The following is a 20,549-nucleotide window of genomic DNA, read 5'->3' as shown; positions in this document are numbered from 1 at the left end:
CATTATCGTCCGTCAACCGCCAACGACAACATCATCGCTGTCATTATTGCTTCAAATGAATTCATTGTCGTTTGGCAGTCATCATTGGTTTCCAATTGAAAAATTCTGAAATTGCGTTGAACGTTTCTCTTTGATTTTTAATCTCCGTTGCGAACAGGGTCGTAGTCGTCGTCGTCTGAAACTCACAAGAAACTTTTCAAGGCCGTCACACATTTCAGCTGTCATCTCCTCGTGGCTGTTGGGGTGTGGCACCCCGAGGTGATTCCAAATACCAAGAAAACCCCGAACTACTATCTACGTCGCTGATACAGCCCATTTGCAATAAGCAGTTGACGTTAATTTGCTTTTATTTGTCATTGCAATTACAGTTACAACGAGAGTGACTCTTACAGTCACAGTCACCGCCACACACACACACACTCGCACACTCATAGCTCTTGCAGGAATCGTCAGTCGGTTGGTCGCTCCGTCTCCGTCTCCGGTATTATACAAAGCTTCCATTGTAATCGATTTCCATTGCCATCGCCAGGGTGGTTCAGCTTCTTCTGCTGTTGGCTTCTGTGCAAATATTTACATACATAAAACGGCAGTCAAGGGAAACATCTTCATGGCACGGAGCTGAATCCAACTGCTGCCTGCTGAAGGAAGAACAAAAAGGCTACGCTGGAATAATTGCAGACTTGAGAAAAGAAAACATTTCAATAAATTTTGTAAATACTTTTGAATTAAATCTGGAAAGTCTTCTTCGATACTTGCCCTCGCTCAGTTTGCTCAGCGAGCACAGCAAATACATAAACAATTACTTTTCATTTTCCATTCACTGCAGTACTGCTATCACAATTATTGTCTATCTCTCTGTCTGTCTGTCCGACTGTCTGTCGGGCTGTCTGGCTATATTGGCGTTGTTTACTCTTCAAAAAGATTATGGTTGCAGGGACGACAGCCAACATTGTCGCTGTCCTGGTTCGCTATCAAAGAGAAGGAGGACTACAGCCAAGGAGAAATTTCGAGGAGATCCCTTGAAGAAAATTTAATTATGGACAAACAGCAGCGAAGGAATCGAAGGAAACTTCGTAGGGAAATTTTGACACACACACACACACGGACAACGAGAAACTACTTAATACTGTGATGAAGAAAAACTTAAGAACTGAAGGTGGGGGCTGTGTAAAATCCATAAATTATTTGCATTGATTATTGACAGCAAACAAAAAAATTATTAAATAGTCTTTCAATTGTGACCCAGTGGGGAAAGGATCTAAAGAAAGGAAGGGCATAAACTAAAAGTGATGTACCAGAGCCTCATGCTCATTATTGAAATATCATTAATGCGAGTCAAGTAGGTTGCAAAACACTTAAAATCTAGGATTGCAGGATGAAATAACTATAGACGTTGTCACTATCTTTAAATATAGCATTTTATGCAGCCGCTGGGGAGTATCTGAGGAGGGATTTTTAGAGATTCGTACAAAAGATATTGAAAATACTAAAAACTGTGTTTTATGGGTTAAATTTTTATACCTTAAACCTTAGACTCTTTAACTTTCTATTGGTCTGAAAGATGAGATTAAATGTTGTTTTTGGGTATGCAAAATGTAATATATGATACCAAATTTGTTTTATACCAGTAGGAAACCCTTGAACTGATTGACTATAAGGACATAATTTACTTCAAAAATATCCCAAAAGGGATTTGACTAAAGACATGTTATTGCAGAAATAAACATTAAATGCTGCAAACAGATATATAGCGATATTTCATTATGCATCGTATCAATTAGGTAAGCATGGGCTAGAGTTTGACGATTTCTGCACTTTTTGAATTATCATCATTGATCTGTAACCGATATTTTCCAAAAACATACGATTGGATCGAAACCACGAAGTCATGCACATCTACGTAGCATTTGCCCTATACAGGGTGAGATGAAAAAACTGCATCCAACTTCAGACTGCTGTAATTTCTAAGCCACACGTCCGACAGCTATTAAAATTATTCCAGTGACAGCTCATTATATTGTTTACAAGCGTACAAAAGCATTTTGGTGAGAATTTTCCGGAAAAAGGTTATTCGTGATGGAATTCGAACGTGATAGTGTGATTTCTTTATATTTGGCTGAAAAACCTCGTACCATCGTTACCGTGATACTGGTAGTGTAGCCCGACATCAAGGAAGTAGACGGAAGAAAAGAAGCGACTTGATCGAAACCCGCGTCGTAGTGGCCGAAAATGGATCGTGAGCTGAATATATCGGAATATTGCTTTCCGCAAATATTGTAAAATAAGCTCGGGGTAAAGCCATTAAATTAAAAAAAAGTGCCGTAACATAAAGAAAATAGTCTTAAAAGAGTTAAAGTGTTGCTTCGCATGGCCGAATTTGGTTGTCTCCGATGAGAAAACACTCGTTTTCCAGCAGTTTGTAAACAAACAAAATGATCGGGTTTACTTGCCAAAGTGGTCGGCTGAAAATGTGCACCTTCGGTTGGCCACCAGAACTCAAGCGCCAGCCATTGTGATTTTGTGGGCCGCCATAACAGCCGATGGTCGCTCTCCGCTCGTATTAATCGACCGTGGCATCAGAATAAATGCCGAATATTTTCACGAAAATATTCTGGAAGGTGTATTAAAGCCTTGGGCACGCAAACATTTTGGCCGCAGACCTTGGACATTCCAACAGGACTCAGCACCACCGCCACCCAAGAATGGTTAGAAAATGAGGCTCCTCGCTTCATTTCCAGAGCACAATGGCCACCAAAATTTCCGGATACCAATCCGTTGAACTATTGTGTCTGGAGTCTTTTGGAAAGCAAGGTTAACACCAAAAAATACCAAAGTGTCGATCACTTCAAGCAAGCGCTTCGCCGGGAATGGGCCAAAATACCGCAGAGCAACATTCGATCAGCGTTTGACAGTTTCATTGGCCGATTGAAGGCCATAATTGGTGCCAAAGGTGACCAATTCGAACAAATCTAAACTTATTGTAAAATTTGATGCTATTTCCGAAAATTTTTGCTTTCATTCAATAAAATTTAAAAAAATGTAATTATTATGACGTTTGACTTTGTTGCAGTTTTTTATCCCACCCTGTATAGTTTTCTATGTTTTAGTTTAATATTTGGCATTATGTTGTTCGATATTTCTTGATTTAAATCTTTTTGGCCAAGAGGTCATTCTGAATTGGTAAGAATTATCAAAATCCGTCCAACCGTTCTTGAGTTATAAGAGGTCTAATTAACATCCCCTTCTTTGATATATGAGATTGTATATATTTTGCTATATATGCGTATATTTGTGATTCCGCAGAAATTTAAAATATTCGCGTATTTCTCACATAAAAGTTATGGTCACATAAAAGTTATGGTCACATAAAAGTTATGGAATTTTCTGACCAATATATACAATCAAGGATTTTCATCCCAAAAAAAAAAATGATTTTCCGTCCCCCAAATATTCGGCACTCCAAAAGCTCAGAATTAAAAGGTTTCAACAATTTCATCCTAGTTCCTAGTTATATCATCAGTAGTCAAAAAATAGTATTCTTTAATTATCAACATCTTCAGAAAACATCCCTAGTTTCAGATTAATTTAAGACCGTTAACATATAACATATGCAAATAGAAAAACACACCATAAAACACATAACCAAATGAAAACGCGCAACAGATTAGGCCAATTTGAACGTTCCAAAGTTAACGTCTTTGTTAGCATAATTCGCTTACGCATCCATTCGCTTTTGTATTTGTTATCCCTCACAGCGAGCAATGTCGTTTCACGTTTTCCTTTTTTTTTCGCTTCACTACATTTACATCACAGAACACGTCTGCATCAGGACTGCAACGTTTTCAAGGAGAAACAAAGAAAAGAAGAAAAAAACACAAAAATGCTTTGACATGCACAAATGACCATTGGATTATTCTGTTGCAAATCTAAATCCCCCAGCAACTTGAGGCAACATCTGAAACTATGTCGCTGGAATACAACAACAAAAAATTAGTCTAACGTGATGTTGTACAAAACGGAAGCCCGGCTTTCTCCTCCAACCTGCGTTGCCATTGTCAACCCTTCCGCTCGGAGCAAGTGTTTGTCTGCACTCGACGAAGTGTGATTGAAGCAATACAGCCATTCCGGCTATTGTGAACGTAAAATCTGGAAGTGATTGTTTCCCGGCAGGCAGCGTCGTGTGAAACAACAAATCTGTTGGGTAACCTCCAAATGTCACTAACACGGGAAAAAAGAAAGAAAGAGAGAAGGAGAGGGGGAGTGGGGCATGACAGCCATGGTTGCAGTTTGAATGCCACGGCCAAAGTGACAGGATATTTTGGGGTGGAGTGTTCAATGTGCTGGTTTGCTGCATGATTTGTTGTTTACGTGCTAAGGGAGGCTTTCTTCCCGACAGTCGTTAACTTAACGTTTTCAAAGCCGACATTGTAACGTTCAAAACAGAACAAAACAACATCGAGAATTAATGGGACTGTGAATGGGAAACGTTACAACTATCAGGTGAGCCATTCAGTCGATAGACGGACACACCGTTTTATCTGCAACAATTTCTATCACTTCAATTATAAATCTAAATAAAATCTAGGTATTAAACAAATCTATGGTGGTAATCCGGAGAGAACCCTCTTGGAATAAATTCTATCAATCATCTGCCCAGAATTTTTTAAAATGTTGTGATTTTTAAATGTAATCCTGTTATGGCCGACCAACTGTATAGAACTAAATGAATACTTTACTAACTTGAGTTATTTGTCACGCTTATAAATTCCAGATCTACACCTACAATCTATGTGTGTTTGTATATTCAAATACAAGGTTGTTTAGGCGAAATTCCCGTAGGCGATCAATAAAATCGAATAAAGAAAACTTTAAATTTATTACAAACTTTTTGGCAAAACACACACACACCACCGCCGCATCCCTGCACCAAACACAGGCTACACACAAAGACTTGCTACAAGTTGGCTACAACACACAACTGAGACCTAATTCATCCAACAAATGATTGAATGGAAATGCAGCCTTTACATTTGTTGAAATAAAATTTAAGGACATTGCCCAGAAGGCCAAACAAACCGGGATCGAAGTGACCTTTAGATGCCAGTCAATTGAATAGAATTCCGTAGGAATCGAGTGACCTTTTTGAAAAGTGAAACTTTTACTCTGCTACGACTAGCTCAGTCGAGGTTGGTTGACACCGCCACACAAATAAAATGCTCATTAAATGACAATGTAAGCCGCAGACAGTAAATACAACCACTTTTTGAGGATTCTGTTGAAAGTCCTTTTTTGTTTTATTTTCAGACTTCTACGAATGGAAAATATTTCATGGCTCGATTGTCATCGCTGTCTAAGAGGATATTTAACGAAACGAATGGAAAACCATTGATGTGTATCGGACAGTTCAAAATCGTCGTGTTAGAGAAATGCGTTTCTATTGAAAATCTCCATTTTCGCTGATATTAGTTGTTGTTCACAGAGTGATTCATAAAACAAATATGGTATTTGGAACTGTGATTGGGCAACAGATAAACATGCGTTATTATTGCTCATATGTTGGAAAGATATTCGTACCAAAAGGGTACCAAAAATAAGCAAAATGTATAAAAAATTGGACACTTTTTATTTGGAATCCTGAATTTTGAAAGAATTTTTTTTTTTTGGAATTCGAATTTAAAGGTTACCAAAAGTTCTAAAATGATACCATACAGGGTGAGATAAAAAAAACTGCAACAAAGTCAAACGCCATAATTTTTACATTTTTTTTAATTTTATTGAATAAAAAAATCTCGAAAATAGCATAATATTGTAGAATAAGTTTAGATTTCTTCGAATTGGTCACCTTTGGCACGAATTATGGCCTTCAAACGGCCAATGAAACCGTCACACGCTGCCCGAATGTTGCTCTGCGGTATTTTGGACCATTCCCGGTGATGCGCTTGCTTGAGGTGATCGACACTTTGGTATTTTTTAGTGCCAATCTTGCATTTCAAAATACTCCAGACACAATAGTCCAACGGATTGGTATTCAGAGATTTTGGTGGCCATTGTGCGCTGGAAATGAAGCGAGGAACCTCATTTTATAACCACTCTCGGGTGGCACGTGCTGAGTGCGATGTTACTGAGTCCTGTTGGAATGTCCAATATCTGCGGCCAAATTGTTTGCGTGCCCAAGGCTTTAATACACCCTCCAGAATATTTTCGCGATAATATTCGGCATTTATTCTGATTCCACGGTCGATTAATACGAGCGGAGAGCGGCTGTTATGGAGGCCAACACCATCACCATGGCCGGCGCTTAAGCTCTGGTGGCCAACCAAAGGTGAATATTTTCAGCTGACCTCTTTGGCTGCCGAATTGGGTTTTTCCGATCGGCTGTTCACCACCTTCGGCCAAGCAAAGTATATTTTCTATCTATTGCGGTGTAAACCTTACCCCGAGCTCATTTTTCAATATATGCCGAATAGAATATTGCGATATGTTCAGCTAACGAGCCACTTTTCGGCCACTGAGACGCAGGCTTCGATCAAGTCGCTTATTTACTTTTCGAACCATTTCTGCTGATGTTGCTGTTTTCTTCCGTCCACTTCCTTGACGTCGGGCTACGCTACCAATATCACGGTAACGAGCGAGGGTATGAGACAAAAAAGATTTATTCACATTTAAATGTTGGAGTGCTCTAACGATAGCCACTAAAATAAATTTAACAGCTGTCGGACGAGTTGGTTGAAGTTTTTTCATCTCACCCTGTAAAATAGTTTAGTTTTAAAGTATTATGTATTTTAAAGTATTAGTAAGATTTTTATCCCTCCACCATAGTATGGAGGGTATATTAAGTTTGTCATTTCGTTTGTAATATCTCGAATTATACATTTTAGACCCCACAAAGTCTATAAATTCTTAAACAGCCTTAAATTCTTTGGCTGTGGAAATCACTCTAGCTTCCGAACGAAATGAAGAAGGTTGATAAAATTTTACTAAAATGTATATTATGTCTGCAGGACTTTTGGAATTGAAAACGGGTCATATAGGTCCACATTTTGGTATAGCCCCCATAGAATGGTACCTCCCTATTTTCGGTATTTTTGTGATTTTAACGACATTATTCACCGACTTTTTTTCAAGTTTCGCATTTGAATATTGTAATGGCTTTTGACAAAAGTTGCCCATGCAGGTCCACGTTGTCGTATAACCCTAATGTAACGGCTACATTCGGTATTTTTGAGATATTATCAGAATTGTTAACGGATTTTATTTTTTGAAAATGCCACATTCGTTTCAAATGGTGGGGGGTAATTCAAAGCTCGGCCAGGCCGAACTTAAAGCTTTTTAACTTGTTTTTATAAATTTTCATCTACTATTTTCAGTGCACAACATTTTCAGCCACTAACTTTACAAAAAAATATTTATGTATCTCTTCAAATTGATGTCACTTTCAATAGATTTTGGTTGAAATTGATGTGTATGTATTTGCAAAAAGGACTCTATACATATATGTGCTTATTTAAGAAACATGTATATTTATGTCTCTCTTCGATGTAATTGTGCAATTAAATTTACCAAAGGCCAGAGTCCATTCACCGAATGAATGCATTGTTGTTTATTTTGTCAACATAATAAACGTCTAATTACTCAGTTCAAGAAATTAAATACAAACAATTTTGAAAGGATTTCAATGTTGACATACTAACAAGTGGCCGCAAGAATGCCGTCACCAAAAAGAAGCAATGTTGAAAATAGAAATAATTTTTATTTTGTTACAAAGTACCAAATGTCAGCAACAAATTTGAAGGCCATTGTCCCCCTGCTAAACATAACCACAACGGCTGCCTTGAGGTTTAAAAGTTTTCACGAAACATCCACAGGCAACAAATTTAATCTACAGCTGATAGACGCCAAGACTTCTTCGAAGTGTTTGCCAGTTTGATTTTGAGAGTGACACCAATGTAATACAAAGACGATTATTAATTTTCGCAGACAGCAAATAGAAATAGCTGTTTTCAGATTTCATTGACATTAATGGTTTTTGCATTCATGGTGATGGAGAGCGCCAAAGGTAACACAACTCCATCTAGTGTGTCAACTGCAAACTATGAGCGAATTTTATAGCATAAAAACACCCCCGTACTATAATGATAGTTTATAGCAGAGACACATTTCCACGTGGGGGGTTGAAATGCTGTCATAAAGTTCATTCAAGCTTCGACCAGACGTAGCGGTATTAATATTATTACAAATTTCTTCCAGTTTCATACTAAAAGCTTTACACACTAAAGCTTTTTTTAATATTATGTATTTGTCTGTGCTAACAGTAAAATTATTATGGTGAAAAAAGTAAAGCTTCTGAAAGAAAAAGTGTGTGTTTCCCAAGTAAAATAATTGTGAAAATTAAAGAAAATTGAAAAAGTTCTCATTTACGCAAAAAATCGGTTTTTAAGTTCGAAATATAGAATTATTCTGAGGGTTCATATTCTCTTGGCATTTGGTGGAGTTGTTTCAAAAACCTATGTTTGTGGTCTCGTTTAATAAAAGAGGTATATACGAGATATGAAGAACCTACGAGCAATATTGTATGAGTTATAGGTATGGTTACAGAGGGTATACAGTTAAAGTGAATACTCTCTCAGGCGGATAACTCCCTTTAATGGACAATTACCAACAAACGTAGCTTCATTGCAAGTAACTCCCCCACAAAGGGTCGAGATTTTGAATAATTTTAACTCTTATAAATTGTGAAAAAGAGTCCGGTTTGGCTTTAAATTTTACAAATACCAATATTTTAATCAACATAACATCCGGTATGAAGAATAGATAGAATCGACCACTCCTTCTGATAATAACTGGTAAAAATTGTTAATAAACGTAAAACTCATAAAACACGAAATGGACATACAATTCCTATCTTCCAACACAAGATCTGAGATGGAGATGGAATATATCGGATAACTGCTCATGGTGCCTTCTTCTGCTATCTCTCCCACAAAACTTCCCAATATTTCTACCAACACAAGAAGAACGGAACATTCCCTTCCCCACAAAAATTTTCCATAGTATGGCGGGTATATTAAGTATGTCATTCCGTTTGTAGCACCTCGAAATAGACCACACAAAGTATATGCATATTTTGATCAGCATAAAATTCTATGTCGATTTAGCGATGTCCGTCCGTCAGTGAAAATAACTCTAGTTTCTGAACGAAATTAAGAAGGTTGATAAAATTTTACTCAAATTTATATTATGTCTGCAGGACTTTTGGTATTAAAAATGGGACATGTAGGTCCACGTTTTGGTACATCTCCCATATAATGGTACCTCCCTTTTTCCGGTATTTTAGTGATTTAAGCGACATTATTCACCGGAAATATTTCAAAATTGGTATTTGAAGTTCGTATTGGATAGTACAGAATATGACAGAAAATTGTCTGTGCAGGTAAACGTCTTCCAAATCGTCGTATACATACGGCTACATTCTGTATTTTTAAGATTTTAACATAATTTTTAACGGATTTTACTTTTTTTGAAAATTGCCAAATTCGTTCCAAATGGTGGAGGGTATTCAAAGTTCAGATTCACAGCTTTTTTACTTGTTTTTTTATAAAGTAAAAATTCTCCCATCTCCTTTTTAAAAAGCAAACACAATCTATTATGATGTTTATTTGATGATTGATTATTGCTGTTATGTAGTGTATTATAAATTAAAAACATTTTGAAAGGAGACTCTCGCTTTAAGCTAAATCTTTGAATCTATGCACAGACGTAAGACAAATGTTTACTATGATTAGTAATCAAGAGGGCACATCTGTCCACGATCAGGCCTTGACCTTATATAATTTCACCAACTAACACTCGGTATTTCCACGTTTTTGCTACAATTTCCGACCGCTCAATTATTCATATTCACTTGACTGAAATCTTTTCCGGCAACAGTTGTATAATATTGGGTCCCTATTAAGCTAAGCCCCAATATAACCATGCCTGCAGATTCAAAGTATTTTGAATAATATGAATATTCAGCACTTCACTCTATCGTGTCGCAATTTCCGATCGAATTGGCTGCATTTCAGCATTTTGGATTTTGATAGGAAATTTGACATATGGAAATGAAGGTCCACGTATTGGCATAAGCTTCATACAACTGTGTTGGTTGATCTAGGATTGGAGTCACAATTACCAGCGCATTGTGCACTAATTTGATTATTTTCAATATTTCAATTGGCATTCAAAAAAAATTTACATACAATTCAAATTAGAAGACAAATTGAAAAAAATGATAAAAAATGGCAAAAATTAAAAAATATATGACAAAATGTAACAATATTATTCACATATTTTTCTGCATATTTTTATGCGATTTTTTCTGCCAGCAGCACTTTCCGAATTGGTGCGAATTGTCATAGACAGTATAGCCGTTCCTTAGTTATAAGTGTAGTAAATAAAGTGGTCGTGATAAATTGTTCTTTCCATAAAAGCATTAGTTGGGGAATGACGATCATTTGTGATAAAATATATAGATATGTCAGAACGATATTTTTATGCAATTCGATTAAAAAAGTATGGCTTTAGAATTATTATTTAAAAAAATTAAAAAAAAAACTAACTCATCTTTTATATATTTATTACAAATTTGGGCACCCTTTTCTTCGATTTCCCAAAAACTTATATTCTCATGCCTTGCACAGTATCCTAGCCACGTAGTTAACTGAATATCAGGTGGTACCATAATATGAAGATTTAATGACACTGTATTGCTATCCAGACATAAGAGGATAACAATATTGTTCCGTGATATCGCTTTAAGTTTTATTGCAACATTTTCAATTTGTTTTTCGATTATTTAAAAGCCGTATCATGTCATTTCTTATAACAGAGAAAAAGTATTTACATTGCAACTTAAAATTAACTCTTAAAGAAGTTGAAAATATACCAAGAAAAAGTTGAAATACATATAAAAAATTAGTTATATTTATTTTATTGTTGTAACACTGTCCGAATCAGCCAGCTGGTAACAAATTATAAAAATAATTTAAAAAAATACGATCAAAACAACATAAATTTATTTTACCTCCCATGCCATGCATAAAACTTGATGGGAACTATTTGATGTTGTTTCACGTGTTCGGAATCAAAGGCCGTCACGCCCACATTGTTTTTGACTGTAGCACAGTGTGGTCGATTGGAACATAAAGAGATTGCTTCACACTCGTGTCTCGTGATCCGCACTATGTATTCACTGCTCTCTGCCGATATGCTGTTATTTTTTTGTTTTCGTCAAAAAAATTGTTGGCAATAACCTATTGTGACATGAAAATTAAATGGAAAATTTGGCCTTCAAACCGATAATTGCTTAACATGTTCTATAAATATCCGGGTGGCCAAAAGTTCGTTCCGAACAACACATATATTTTTGAAAAACAAACAATAGGAGATCGTTAAAAGAATTTATGACAGGAACATTGAAATCGAAATTTCAAAGTCTATGATGTTTTTGCCAGAACCATCCACATGACATAAAGAATGACACAAAAAAACACTTGTCTTTGATCCGTTGTAGGTATTTAGAACAGGTCTGAACATAAGTACATTCAAACTGTCTGGAACTTTATTCCATAATCTTGTATGAACACTACATATATTGCTTCAAGATATAATTTAGATACACCACGACAGACACCTAGGTGCTCGTGCTAATTAATACTAAAGTTAATGTCTATGTATGTATATATATTTTTCTATCCTCGTTCACTCGTTAACATAATTAACTAGGTCTAAATTTACTAATGTATATTTAATAAATATAACTATTCTAGGTCCATAAGATCGAAACAAGTTAGCTCTGATAAAAGAAAACTCTTTCCCATCGGGTTTCACTTGCGACTTACAAATATAGTTCTTAACACTGTACAGTGATAGATAGGTAGGTAGATAGATAGATAGAGAGATATAGTTGAAAGTAAACATAAATATTCTTGATATACACTTGTATGTATGTATGTCTCTTTGTTTGTTTGTCGTTTTTTTTTTGTTTGTATGAGTATGAGTATATAGGTTGTCAATTTCGCTACTTTTTATCACATGAGTTTCTGTTATTCCTGTTAATACTTTTAGATCTTGTATTGCCAGTAGATTTTGTCGATTTGTTTGAAGCCCAACTTTTCAAACATGGCGCTCGAAGCAACATTTCCATCCACGACAGTGGCCGTTACTTCCAAATCGTTTTCGGCCAAGAACTTTGCCATCAATCTCACAGCCAGCGAACCAAAGCCTTTGCGTTGGTGAGTGTTCTCGACCTGAAGTAGGCCAAGTGATCCCAAGGGTCGTCTGTGAAAAAGAGAGTTGTATTTAGTTTTGTTTTTAGTTTTTAGAATTAACCCTTACCTCAAACACCAAGCCACCAGATTGTCGCCCTCAAAGAGACCCACACTTTTGTGCAGCCGTATTAGCATTTTGACAAAATTCTCTGATCCGTCACATTTGTGAGGCCACACATTGTTAACTTGTTCGGCATGACTTTCATCTAAATCTTTGGTAGTTATATTATCAGGTAGCCTGTAACAGAATTAGAAACCATTACTATGAAGTTAAGATGCAACTACAACAACTGTCATACTTAATGTCAAACTTTAAGGCTTCTTCTCTAGGAATGTGGTACCAAATTGTGCAATATTTCTCAAACTGTTCCCGACTCAAACCTGAGTCAAGGAAGTGTTTGTCTACGGCCGGTATGAGGCGTTCCTCAAAGCCGGCAACAATATTTTCATTGTCAAAACAGTTCAATATGACAATCAGGTCGTCTAAATTATCCTTCAGTGTATTACAGAATAACTGTTTGTAGGCCTGTTGAGAGAATAGAAGAGATGACAATAAATACAATTTGGTAGATGGTTATGGTTACACCAGGTACTCACACTTAAATGGGCCACATAAGTTCCATTTGTTTGCCATTCATCGTTAAGGGAATAAATCCGCAACGGCAATTCCGGTTCTTGAGTGATCCAATGGATAAACGACTGCAGCGTGCTGTAGCATGATGCCCGATTTTTGTGATCCACATACAAGTCACGCAGCTGGGGCCATTTCTCCGGGGGTATCTCTAATAATTTGTCCATTGTTTCCCGTGTCGTTGGATCGCCACCAAAATCGCCAGAGCTCCTCACCTTGCAAAATCTAAAACAGTACTGGACAAAATAACACATATGCATAATGTATTGGGGTGCGTGCATGCGTGCGTGTGTGTGTGTGTAGGAGTAGTATTTTTCCTATCTATTTTTCTTTAGATGCTTTATTCTCTCTCTCACTCTCTCTGTCGCTGTGATCAAGAAATATATGCATTGGCATTTGAATTTTACTCTCTAGGGACTTCTAATGTCCGGTACGGATCTTAACAATATCATCTGCAGCTGTTTGAAAATTGTCTTCAATATGAAATATTAGCCCAACACATATAGCCGAAGACACTCAAAGAAAAATGTATGAAGTTTTTTCCTTTTTTTTTCGGTTCAACATAAATTAAATGCTATCCGATGTTGGAGTGGCATAGATTTTTATTTCTTATTTAAATAAGATGAAGAAGCAATTAACACTCTGGAGTCTACAAATAGAGGCCTAATCTAAGCTTAGGATGACAATAATTCTGCGAATTGTTTGTTAATGTTTTTCTAAAAATTCCAGTATATTTGAGTCCGTGTTATTCAAATTCCAATACCACAACTCTGAACACCAAACGGCAAAAAAAAAAGAAAATAATTCCCAGAATTTGAAGGTCTCCCTGGAATATATAGTATTCATTGGGTACTATTGTAGGTCAACCAAATCATGATCCTTAAATAAATTAAGATGTTTAGCTTCTGATGTGCGAAATTATTTTTAGGTTGATGATATTGAATGTTATACAAAGTAAAATAATATTGAATATAAATATATTCTTTTATAAAAGGAGTCTGGTTAATTAGAAAATGATATCACTGATAAAATGGAAAACTGGTGAAAACTTTTTTAAAAAATGAGAAAAAGTTTTGAATTGAACTACCAAAAATATTAAGGACTAATAATGTCGACTGCTGAGAGACAACTGACTCTTTTGACATCGAATGCAAAACTTTTCGAGTGTAATATCTTAAATAATAACGATATTATTTTTTTTTTGAAAAATGTCCAAAACACAGACGCACGTTTATATGTTGTTTTGACTTGGTTGTTGACACACCTCCTTGACAACAATTTCTTTTGTATTTTTCATTCGTTCATCGTCATTTGTGTATGTAATTATATACTTGTAGCATACATATGTACGTACATGTGTCCCCAGTGGAATATTTAATAGACGAAATGTTGCCAGTTTCGTCATTGTCGATTCGTAGTGACGATATATTTGTTGAGGCTTGTACACAACCAGGCAGACGTCTAGACAAACAAATTATATTTGTGTGCGTCATCGAAAACTCAAAACAAGAAGATATTCTGTCTCAGTATATAGTGTCCAAAGTCCACATTTCAACGTCCTTCTAAATTGGAAGCTAATGGAGTGCTTTTTAATAGGAAAGAGGCTCATTTAGATGTTATGTAGGTGTATAAAGAGACTTGTACTCTGTGACAAGAAACACCTCCTAGAAAATTGTGTTTTGGAAAAAAAACCCTTATCTGATATGAATATCATTTTTGCAACCATAAAATTCCGAGTAGTTTTCGATGTTTTCGATTGTAATGACCTCGGATTAATCAAAACCTTACAATTTCTAAAATTTGAAGTAAATGATTGTGATATTAATTTTGAAGCTGAAATTAGCATTGTAAAGTTTTATCAGAGATAATTTTATTATAACTACAAATTTTGAAGACCTTTCTTTAGCACAAAGGTGAAGGTACACACATTGTGGGTATTTCTTTTACAGAATGTCTCATTTGTATGGAACTTCCGAAATGTTTTTTGGGGGAGCCTTAACTCTAAACACATTCATCATTGTCTTTTCCAATAAATAACATTTATCTTGAAATGTTATTTAGATTTGGGAATATTTCCAATGACATTGATAGACAAAGGAAGAAATAAATAAATATACACTCACACACACAAATACATTCAATTCAATTTATTACAAAAACTATTAATTAACAAAGGTCAATTAAAGTCAAGAACATTAATGTGAAATTTATTAATTTCACATCATGGAAAAAACAATATTTGAATAACAAGGCGATGGCAGACACTTTCTTTGGGCAACAAATTATAGGGCTAGGGGATATTCTGAGGTATAATAACGTCATAAAAAACATGGTATATTTTAATTCAATCTGGCCAAAATGGAAAATGCACAGACAATTTTCTGTCTTAGGCTGTAGTACCCATTGCGAACTTCATATACCAAACTTTAAACAATTTCGGTGAATAATGTAGCTGAAATCATCAAAATACCGAAAATCGAGAGGTACCCTTACATGGGGGCTATACGAAGACGTGGACCTGTTGAGACTATATTCTGTCTTAGGCTGTAGTACCCATTGCGAACTTCAAATACCAAATTTGAAATAATTCCGCTGAATAATGTCGCTATAAACATAATACTGAAATACTGAATATCGTGAGGTGCCGTTATATGGGGACTATACCAAAACGTGGACCTACAAGGCCTATTTTTAATACCAAAAGTCCTGCAGACATAATATACATTACATGAAGTATATATCGTGCGGAAGAGTGATTTCTACAGACAGATAGAACGACAGACGGACGGACATCGCTAAATCGACATAGAATGCTATGCTGTTCAAAAACATTTATACTTTGTGGGGTCTACAATGTATATTTCAAGGTGTTACAAACGAAATGACAAACTTAATATACCCTCCATACTATGGTGGAGGGTATAAGAAGGTAAAAAAATGTATTGTATTAAAATTATGAACGTTGATATTGGGTACCTCGTAAGGAGTGGACTTACATATCCCATCTATACACTTGATTTAACGTTGTGAACTAATTGTAAATGTTGATTCTACAATGTAAAAAAGTCCAACCAAATCGGACAATGACTTTTTATGAGAAATATGATTTTCCGTCAGTTGGTAGGTAAACTTAATTTGATTTTAAGAATGGCTAAATTCGGCCAGGTCGAACTTTTAATACCCTCCACCCTTTTGGAAGGAACTTGCAAACTGGAATAAATCCCGTTGTAATTATTATTATTTGGGGCTATGCGAAAACGTGGAAAATTGAAAAATGCAGCTAAATACTTCAAAATACAGAATATAGGGAGGTACCGTTATATGAGGACTATTCGAAAGTGGGGATTTATACAGACATTAAGAACTCTAAATACCAAATGTTAAACAATCCCGGTAAAAACTGTGACACTAATCCTGCAAGTAAAGTTATAAAGGATCTATACCAAAACTTTGACTTTTATGCAGGAATGTTTCCTACATACTGGAAACAAACACCTCCAACTATTACAGCAAATTCGATTTGATGGGACTAAAAAATACAAAAAAAAAATAATTCTGATGCTACACTTATATGGGCTCCATACCAATATAAAGCTCATTTTCAATACTAAAAGTGCAGACGTAAAACACATCTGAGTGAAGTTTTATCAACCTACTTCGTTTTGTTTGGAAGCTAGAATGATTTCCACAGACGGACATAGCTAAATCGGCATGGAATTGTATGCTGATCAAAAATATACTTTGAGGTATTTAAAGAATACTCCAAAGCAGCCTAATCGAATGGACATTTTAGCCGGGAATAAAGCACATTAAATCGGCCAGTACCATTAGAAGCGTCATAGACCAATTAACTTTTCGTAGAGTGGATCACATCCAATGAAACCACAAAATCTTCGAAATGTCAGGAGGCACAGCCATATGGGTACCAATGATAAACATTGTTGGCAGGAAAATATGGAAAAATATATGTCTGAAATCTTCAAAATACTTAAAAAAATCAAACAATGGTCATATAATGACAATTTTCTGATATTTTTAGAGCCAAATATCATATGAGTACAATAGAAGTCTATACCAAATTTCATTCATTTATCCTAAATACTAAAGGCCGTGCAGATATCGTTAACTCGAATCAGAATTGTATACACTTAATGGGGTTATCGACGAATATTTCAAGGTGTTGCAAATGTCATCTTATGGTGGAGGATAAAAACATGTGTTAGTCTCGATATATACTTCAAAAAACGATAAATTAAAATTCAATGTAGCACTGGTGGACACTGTGTTCCCAGAGATTAACTATATGCGTTGCACTCATTCCGATTTGGTTCCTATTAAATAGTTTAGACAATTCTTTCCAAAATATTAAAATATTCAGCATTCGAATGGTTTTGAATTCCCTGACATCGCATTTTATATATAGTGTATTTTTCAAAAAAAGAAAGCCACACTCAGAATTGGAATCATTCCGCTTTATATGCCAAATTGTATTAGCAAATGTCGATTAAAAGAGCCAAATTTATTTCAGACCATTTTTGCGTACCTTCTTCTAATTAACGTATCGATTAACTAAAACAAATGTTGTTCTTTTTTCTCCTGTTTCAATTTCACTTATGCTACATTCACTGTGGTGTTTGTAGTTTGCGCCTTGGCTGCGAGCATATCTACAAACATGCATACATACATAGATCTTTTGGAATGTCATATATTTTGATAGTGTGCACGTTTAAGGCTACGTGTTTTTTTTTTTGGTCTGCAACATACACAATATGGTCAATTTGTCTAGTTTCTTATATAATTTTCATAAAAAACACATTTCTACACCCACCAATACAGAATCGTGCCAATAACGGTAAAATTTACATACAAACTAGCCTTGTTGGGGGTCAGGTTATCATCGATATCATAATTTTTGTTTATTTATGTCTGCCGATATTTACCAAAATCCATTCAAAAATTACTATTTGAATTAAAATTACCAAATTATTTTGTTTAAAAGAATCTGTGACATTTCCGTAGAATGGGAGCCATTCCTGAGGGGCGTTCTTTCACGTTTGCACTTGACATTCAAAAATCCAGTTTATGCTCTTTGCCCTAGAAACGTGTGTTTTGCACTGTGTGTATTTGCACGGAATCTTGGCAAATGGTGTTTATTTTCTTTTTAAAAAACGAATTTGTGAATAACTTTTTTACTCTGTCTCCACTCACCAGCAACGGTTAAAGGAAAAATCACCATCACCGAAATTAATTTTCCAAAATAAACATTGATTAATTCAAACTTGGGGTAAACAACAAAAAAAGCACTTGTCTCCTGTGGAACGAACTGCCAATTGACAAGGGAAAATCATTCGGGTGGCAAAGAAACCTCACAGGCGCTAATATCGACCGCTCGAAAATAAGGGATGGAAAATGGAAAATGTACTTTTCTTTTCCTGTACATTTATTTACACCCATAAAAGTAACCCTTATTCGCCGAGTTGCCGTAACCGCGTGCACTGCAAGTGGGGTGGAACGTATGAGAGATACATGAATCCGTATCGCTTATACGCATCTGTCAAACAGCCAGGCATTCACAGCATACAAACTCAACATGTTTATAAACGATGTTGATGTTTAACATGTACACATTTTGTGGGAAAAAAGTAGCTAGTGTTTGTGTCACAAAATATAGATGGCATTGCAATCAGTCCTGAAAATGCGTATACATATGTTTACTGCCTTGCGTCATTTTGTTAGCGTTACGTTTACGAAACTTTTTAATTTTGATTTATTCACAAGCAAGATTCCAGCCCCTGATCTTTACACAGCTATCGAAAAGAAACTATATTGCCCAACATACGGTTTGTGTTGATTCCACCCTCTCATATTATCCGATGTTTATTTATTTTACTCATAATTCCTGTGAATAATTTGAATGATTTTAGCAATCATCATAATACCGAATATCGGGAGGTAACGTTATGTGAGGACTATACGAAAACATGGACATTTCAATACCAAAAGTCCTGCACTCATAATATACATTTGAGTAAAATTTTATCAACCTACTTCATTTCGTTCGGAAGCTATATATATTTGTGGGGTCAAAAATGTATAATTCGAGTTGTTATAAACGGAATGACAAAACTAATATACCCTCCATATTATGGTGGAGGGTATAATAGAAAATACTGGATTATCCTAAACATCCATTGTAATGGCCGCCTTACATTTCATTTCATTAGATAGTAATATCAAGTGCAATCTATATGTTATGCAATAAGTTTGACATGTTCAAAAGGTTCCCATTGACATGTAAAATGTCAATTTTCTTGAAATAAAATGGGTTCTTAAAACAAAAAAAGTGATAATGTTATGTTTTTGTCATAGACCTTTGCACATCCCCTATCTAGATGAATAAAGTAAAACAACAACAAAGCACATTCAAATCATTTACTGAAAATTATTATTTTCCGCTTCTGGATTTTTTTTCATAATTTAAATTGCCAATAAACTTTGTCGACTTCTTTGAAGCCTAATTTTTCAAACATAGAACGTGAAGCAACATTTTTAACGACAACTGGAGCTGTCACTTCGATATTATTCTCTGCTAGGAATTTTGACAACAGTTTTACAACAAGTGATCCAAACCCTTTACGTTTATGAGTATTTTCAACTTGCAATAGACCAAGGGCTCCAAGGGGCAGTCTGTTTTTGTCAAAAGAAACATTAGTCAGACATCTAAATATACTATACATGATACTTACAACAAACACCATGCCACCAATTTGCCATCTTCGAAAAGGCCCACGCTTTTGTTCAGTCGTATGAGCATTTTGACAAAGTTCACCGAACCCTCGCTGCGATGAGGCCACACATTGTTTATTTGTTCGGCGTAACTCTCGTTCAAATCTTTAGCTGTTATATTCTCAGGTAACCTATGGGGAAGAGAATTTATTGTTTTTTTTTTCCTAGCAAATGTAAATTAAATTTATTACTTGGTGTCAAAATTTAGAGCTTCATCTCTAGAAATGTGGTACCAAATGGTGCAAGTATTTCCAAACTGATCCTTGCTCAGCCCCGAATCAAGAAAATATTTATCAACAGCCGGCAAGACCCGCTCTTGAAAGCCAGCAATCAAATGGCCGTTATCAAAACAGTTTAAAATTTCAGTCAACTCAGATAAATCATCTTTCAGCGTATTGCAGAACACTTGATTAAAAGCCTTAAAAATAATAAAAATATTCATTGAATAAATGTTAACTTCAGTCGCTTCATGCTTACCATTAAGTGGGCCACATATGTTCCAGTCATCTGCCATTCACTGTTTAGAGAATAAATCTTGAGGGGTAAGGAAGGTTCCTGTCTGATCCAATCAATGAATGTCTGTATGGTGTTATAGCATGAAGCTTTATCTTCATGTCCAGCATATAAATCACGTAGCTGAGGCCAATTCTCTGTTGGTATCTCAATTAATTTATTCATATTTTCTCTTAAAAAAATCCAACCGCAAAATGTCAGAGTTCCACACGTTACAACATCTAGAAGGAAACTAAATTTTTGCACTAAAGCTCTCATATTCAGTGCAAAAAACAGAGCGGGAAAGAGAGTGTCTAATCACCTCTGTTTTT

The 20,549-nt window shown here is 35.5% G+C and overlaps 2 protein-coding genes and 1 long non-coding RNA gene across 4 annotated transcripts; 1 reads left to right on the top strand and 2 right to left on the bottom strand.

The window, feature by feature from the left end:
- Nucleotides 1-3,652: 3,652 nt before the first annotated feature.
- LOC131805525 (uncharacterized) lies at nt 3,653-5,517 on the top strand. Its single transcript, XR_009343706.1, has 3 exons — nt 3,653-4,500; nt 4,772-5,232; nt 5,305-5,517. It is a non-coding gene; the product is annotated as an uncharacterized LOC131805525 (long non-coding RNA).
- A 6,024-nt stretch (nt 5,518-11,541) lies between these two features.
- On the bottom strand, nt 11,542-18,301 carry LOC101894322 (FR47-like protein). 2 transcript variants are annotated; one of them, XM_059128729.1, is made up of 5 exons: nt 18,148-18,301; nt 12,906-13,164; nt 12,608-12,834; nt 12,376-12,546; nt 11,542-12,318 (listed from the first exon to the last, which is right to left on the bottom strand). In XM_059128729.1, exons 2-5 carry the CDS (start codon nt 13,104-13,106, stop codon nt 12,102-12,104), a joined length of 816 nt encoding a protein of 271 aa, XP_058984712.1. In that variant the 5' UTR covers nt 13,107-13,164; nt 18,148-18,301; the 3' UTR covers nt 11,542-12,101. The 2 variants fall into 2 exon arrangements, with proteins under 2 accessions (XP_058984712.1, XP_058984713.1); XM_059128730.1 differs by having other exon boundaries at nt 12,906-13,175; nt 18,148-18,283.
- Nucleotides 18,302-19,356: 1,055 nt separating this feature from the next.
- Nucleotides 19,357-20,508, bottom strand: LOC101899829 (uncharacterized). The gene is made up of 4 exons (XM_059128699.1): nt 20,203-20,508; nt 19,917-20,143; nt 19,686-19,856; nt 19,357-19,626 (listed from the first exon to the last, which is right to left on the bottom strand). The coding sequence occupies exons 1-4, from the start codon at nt 20,494-20,496 to the stop codon at nt 19,410-19,412; spliced, it is 909 nt and encodes a 302-aa protein (XP_058984682.1). The 5' UTR covers nt 20,497-20,508; the 3' UTR covers nt 19,357-19,409.
- Nucleotides 20,509-20,549: the final 41 nt, after the last annotated feature.

This window comes from Musca domestica, unplaced genomic scaffold (genome assembly GCF_030504385.1).
Source record: "Musca domestica strain aabys unplaced genomic scaffold, Musca_domestica.polishedcontigs.V.1.1 57, whole genome shotgun sequence".
Taxonomy (NCBI): Eukaryota; Metazoa; Arthropoda; class Insecta; order Diptera; family Muscidae; genus Musca; species Musca domestica.
The sequence above is the reverse complement of the archived record's forward strand: the minus strand, read 5'-3'. Positions and strand labels throughout refer to the sequence as shown.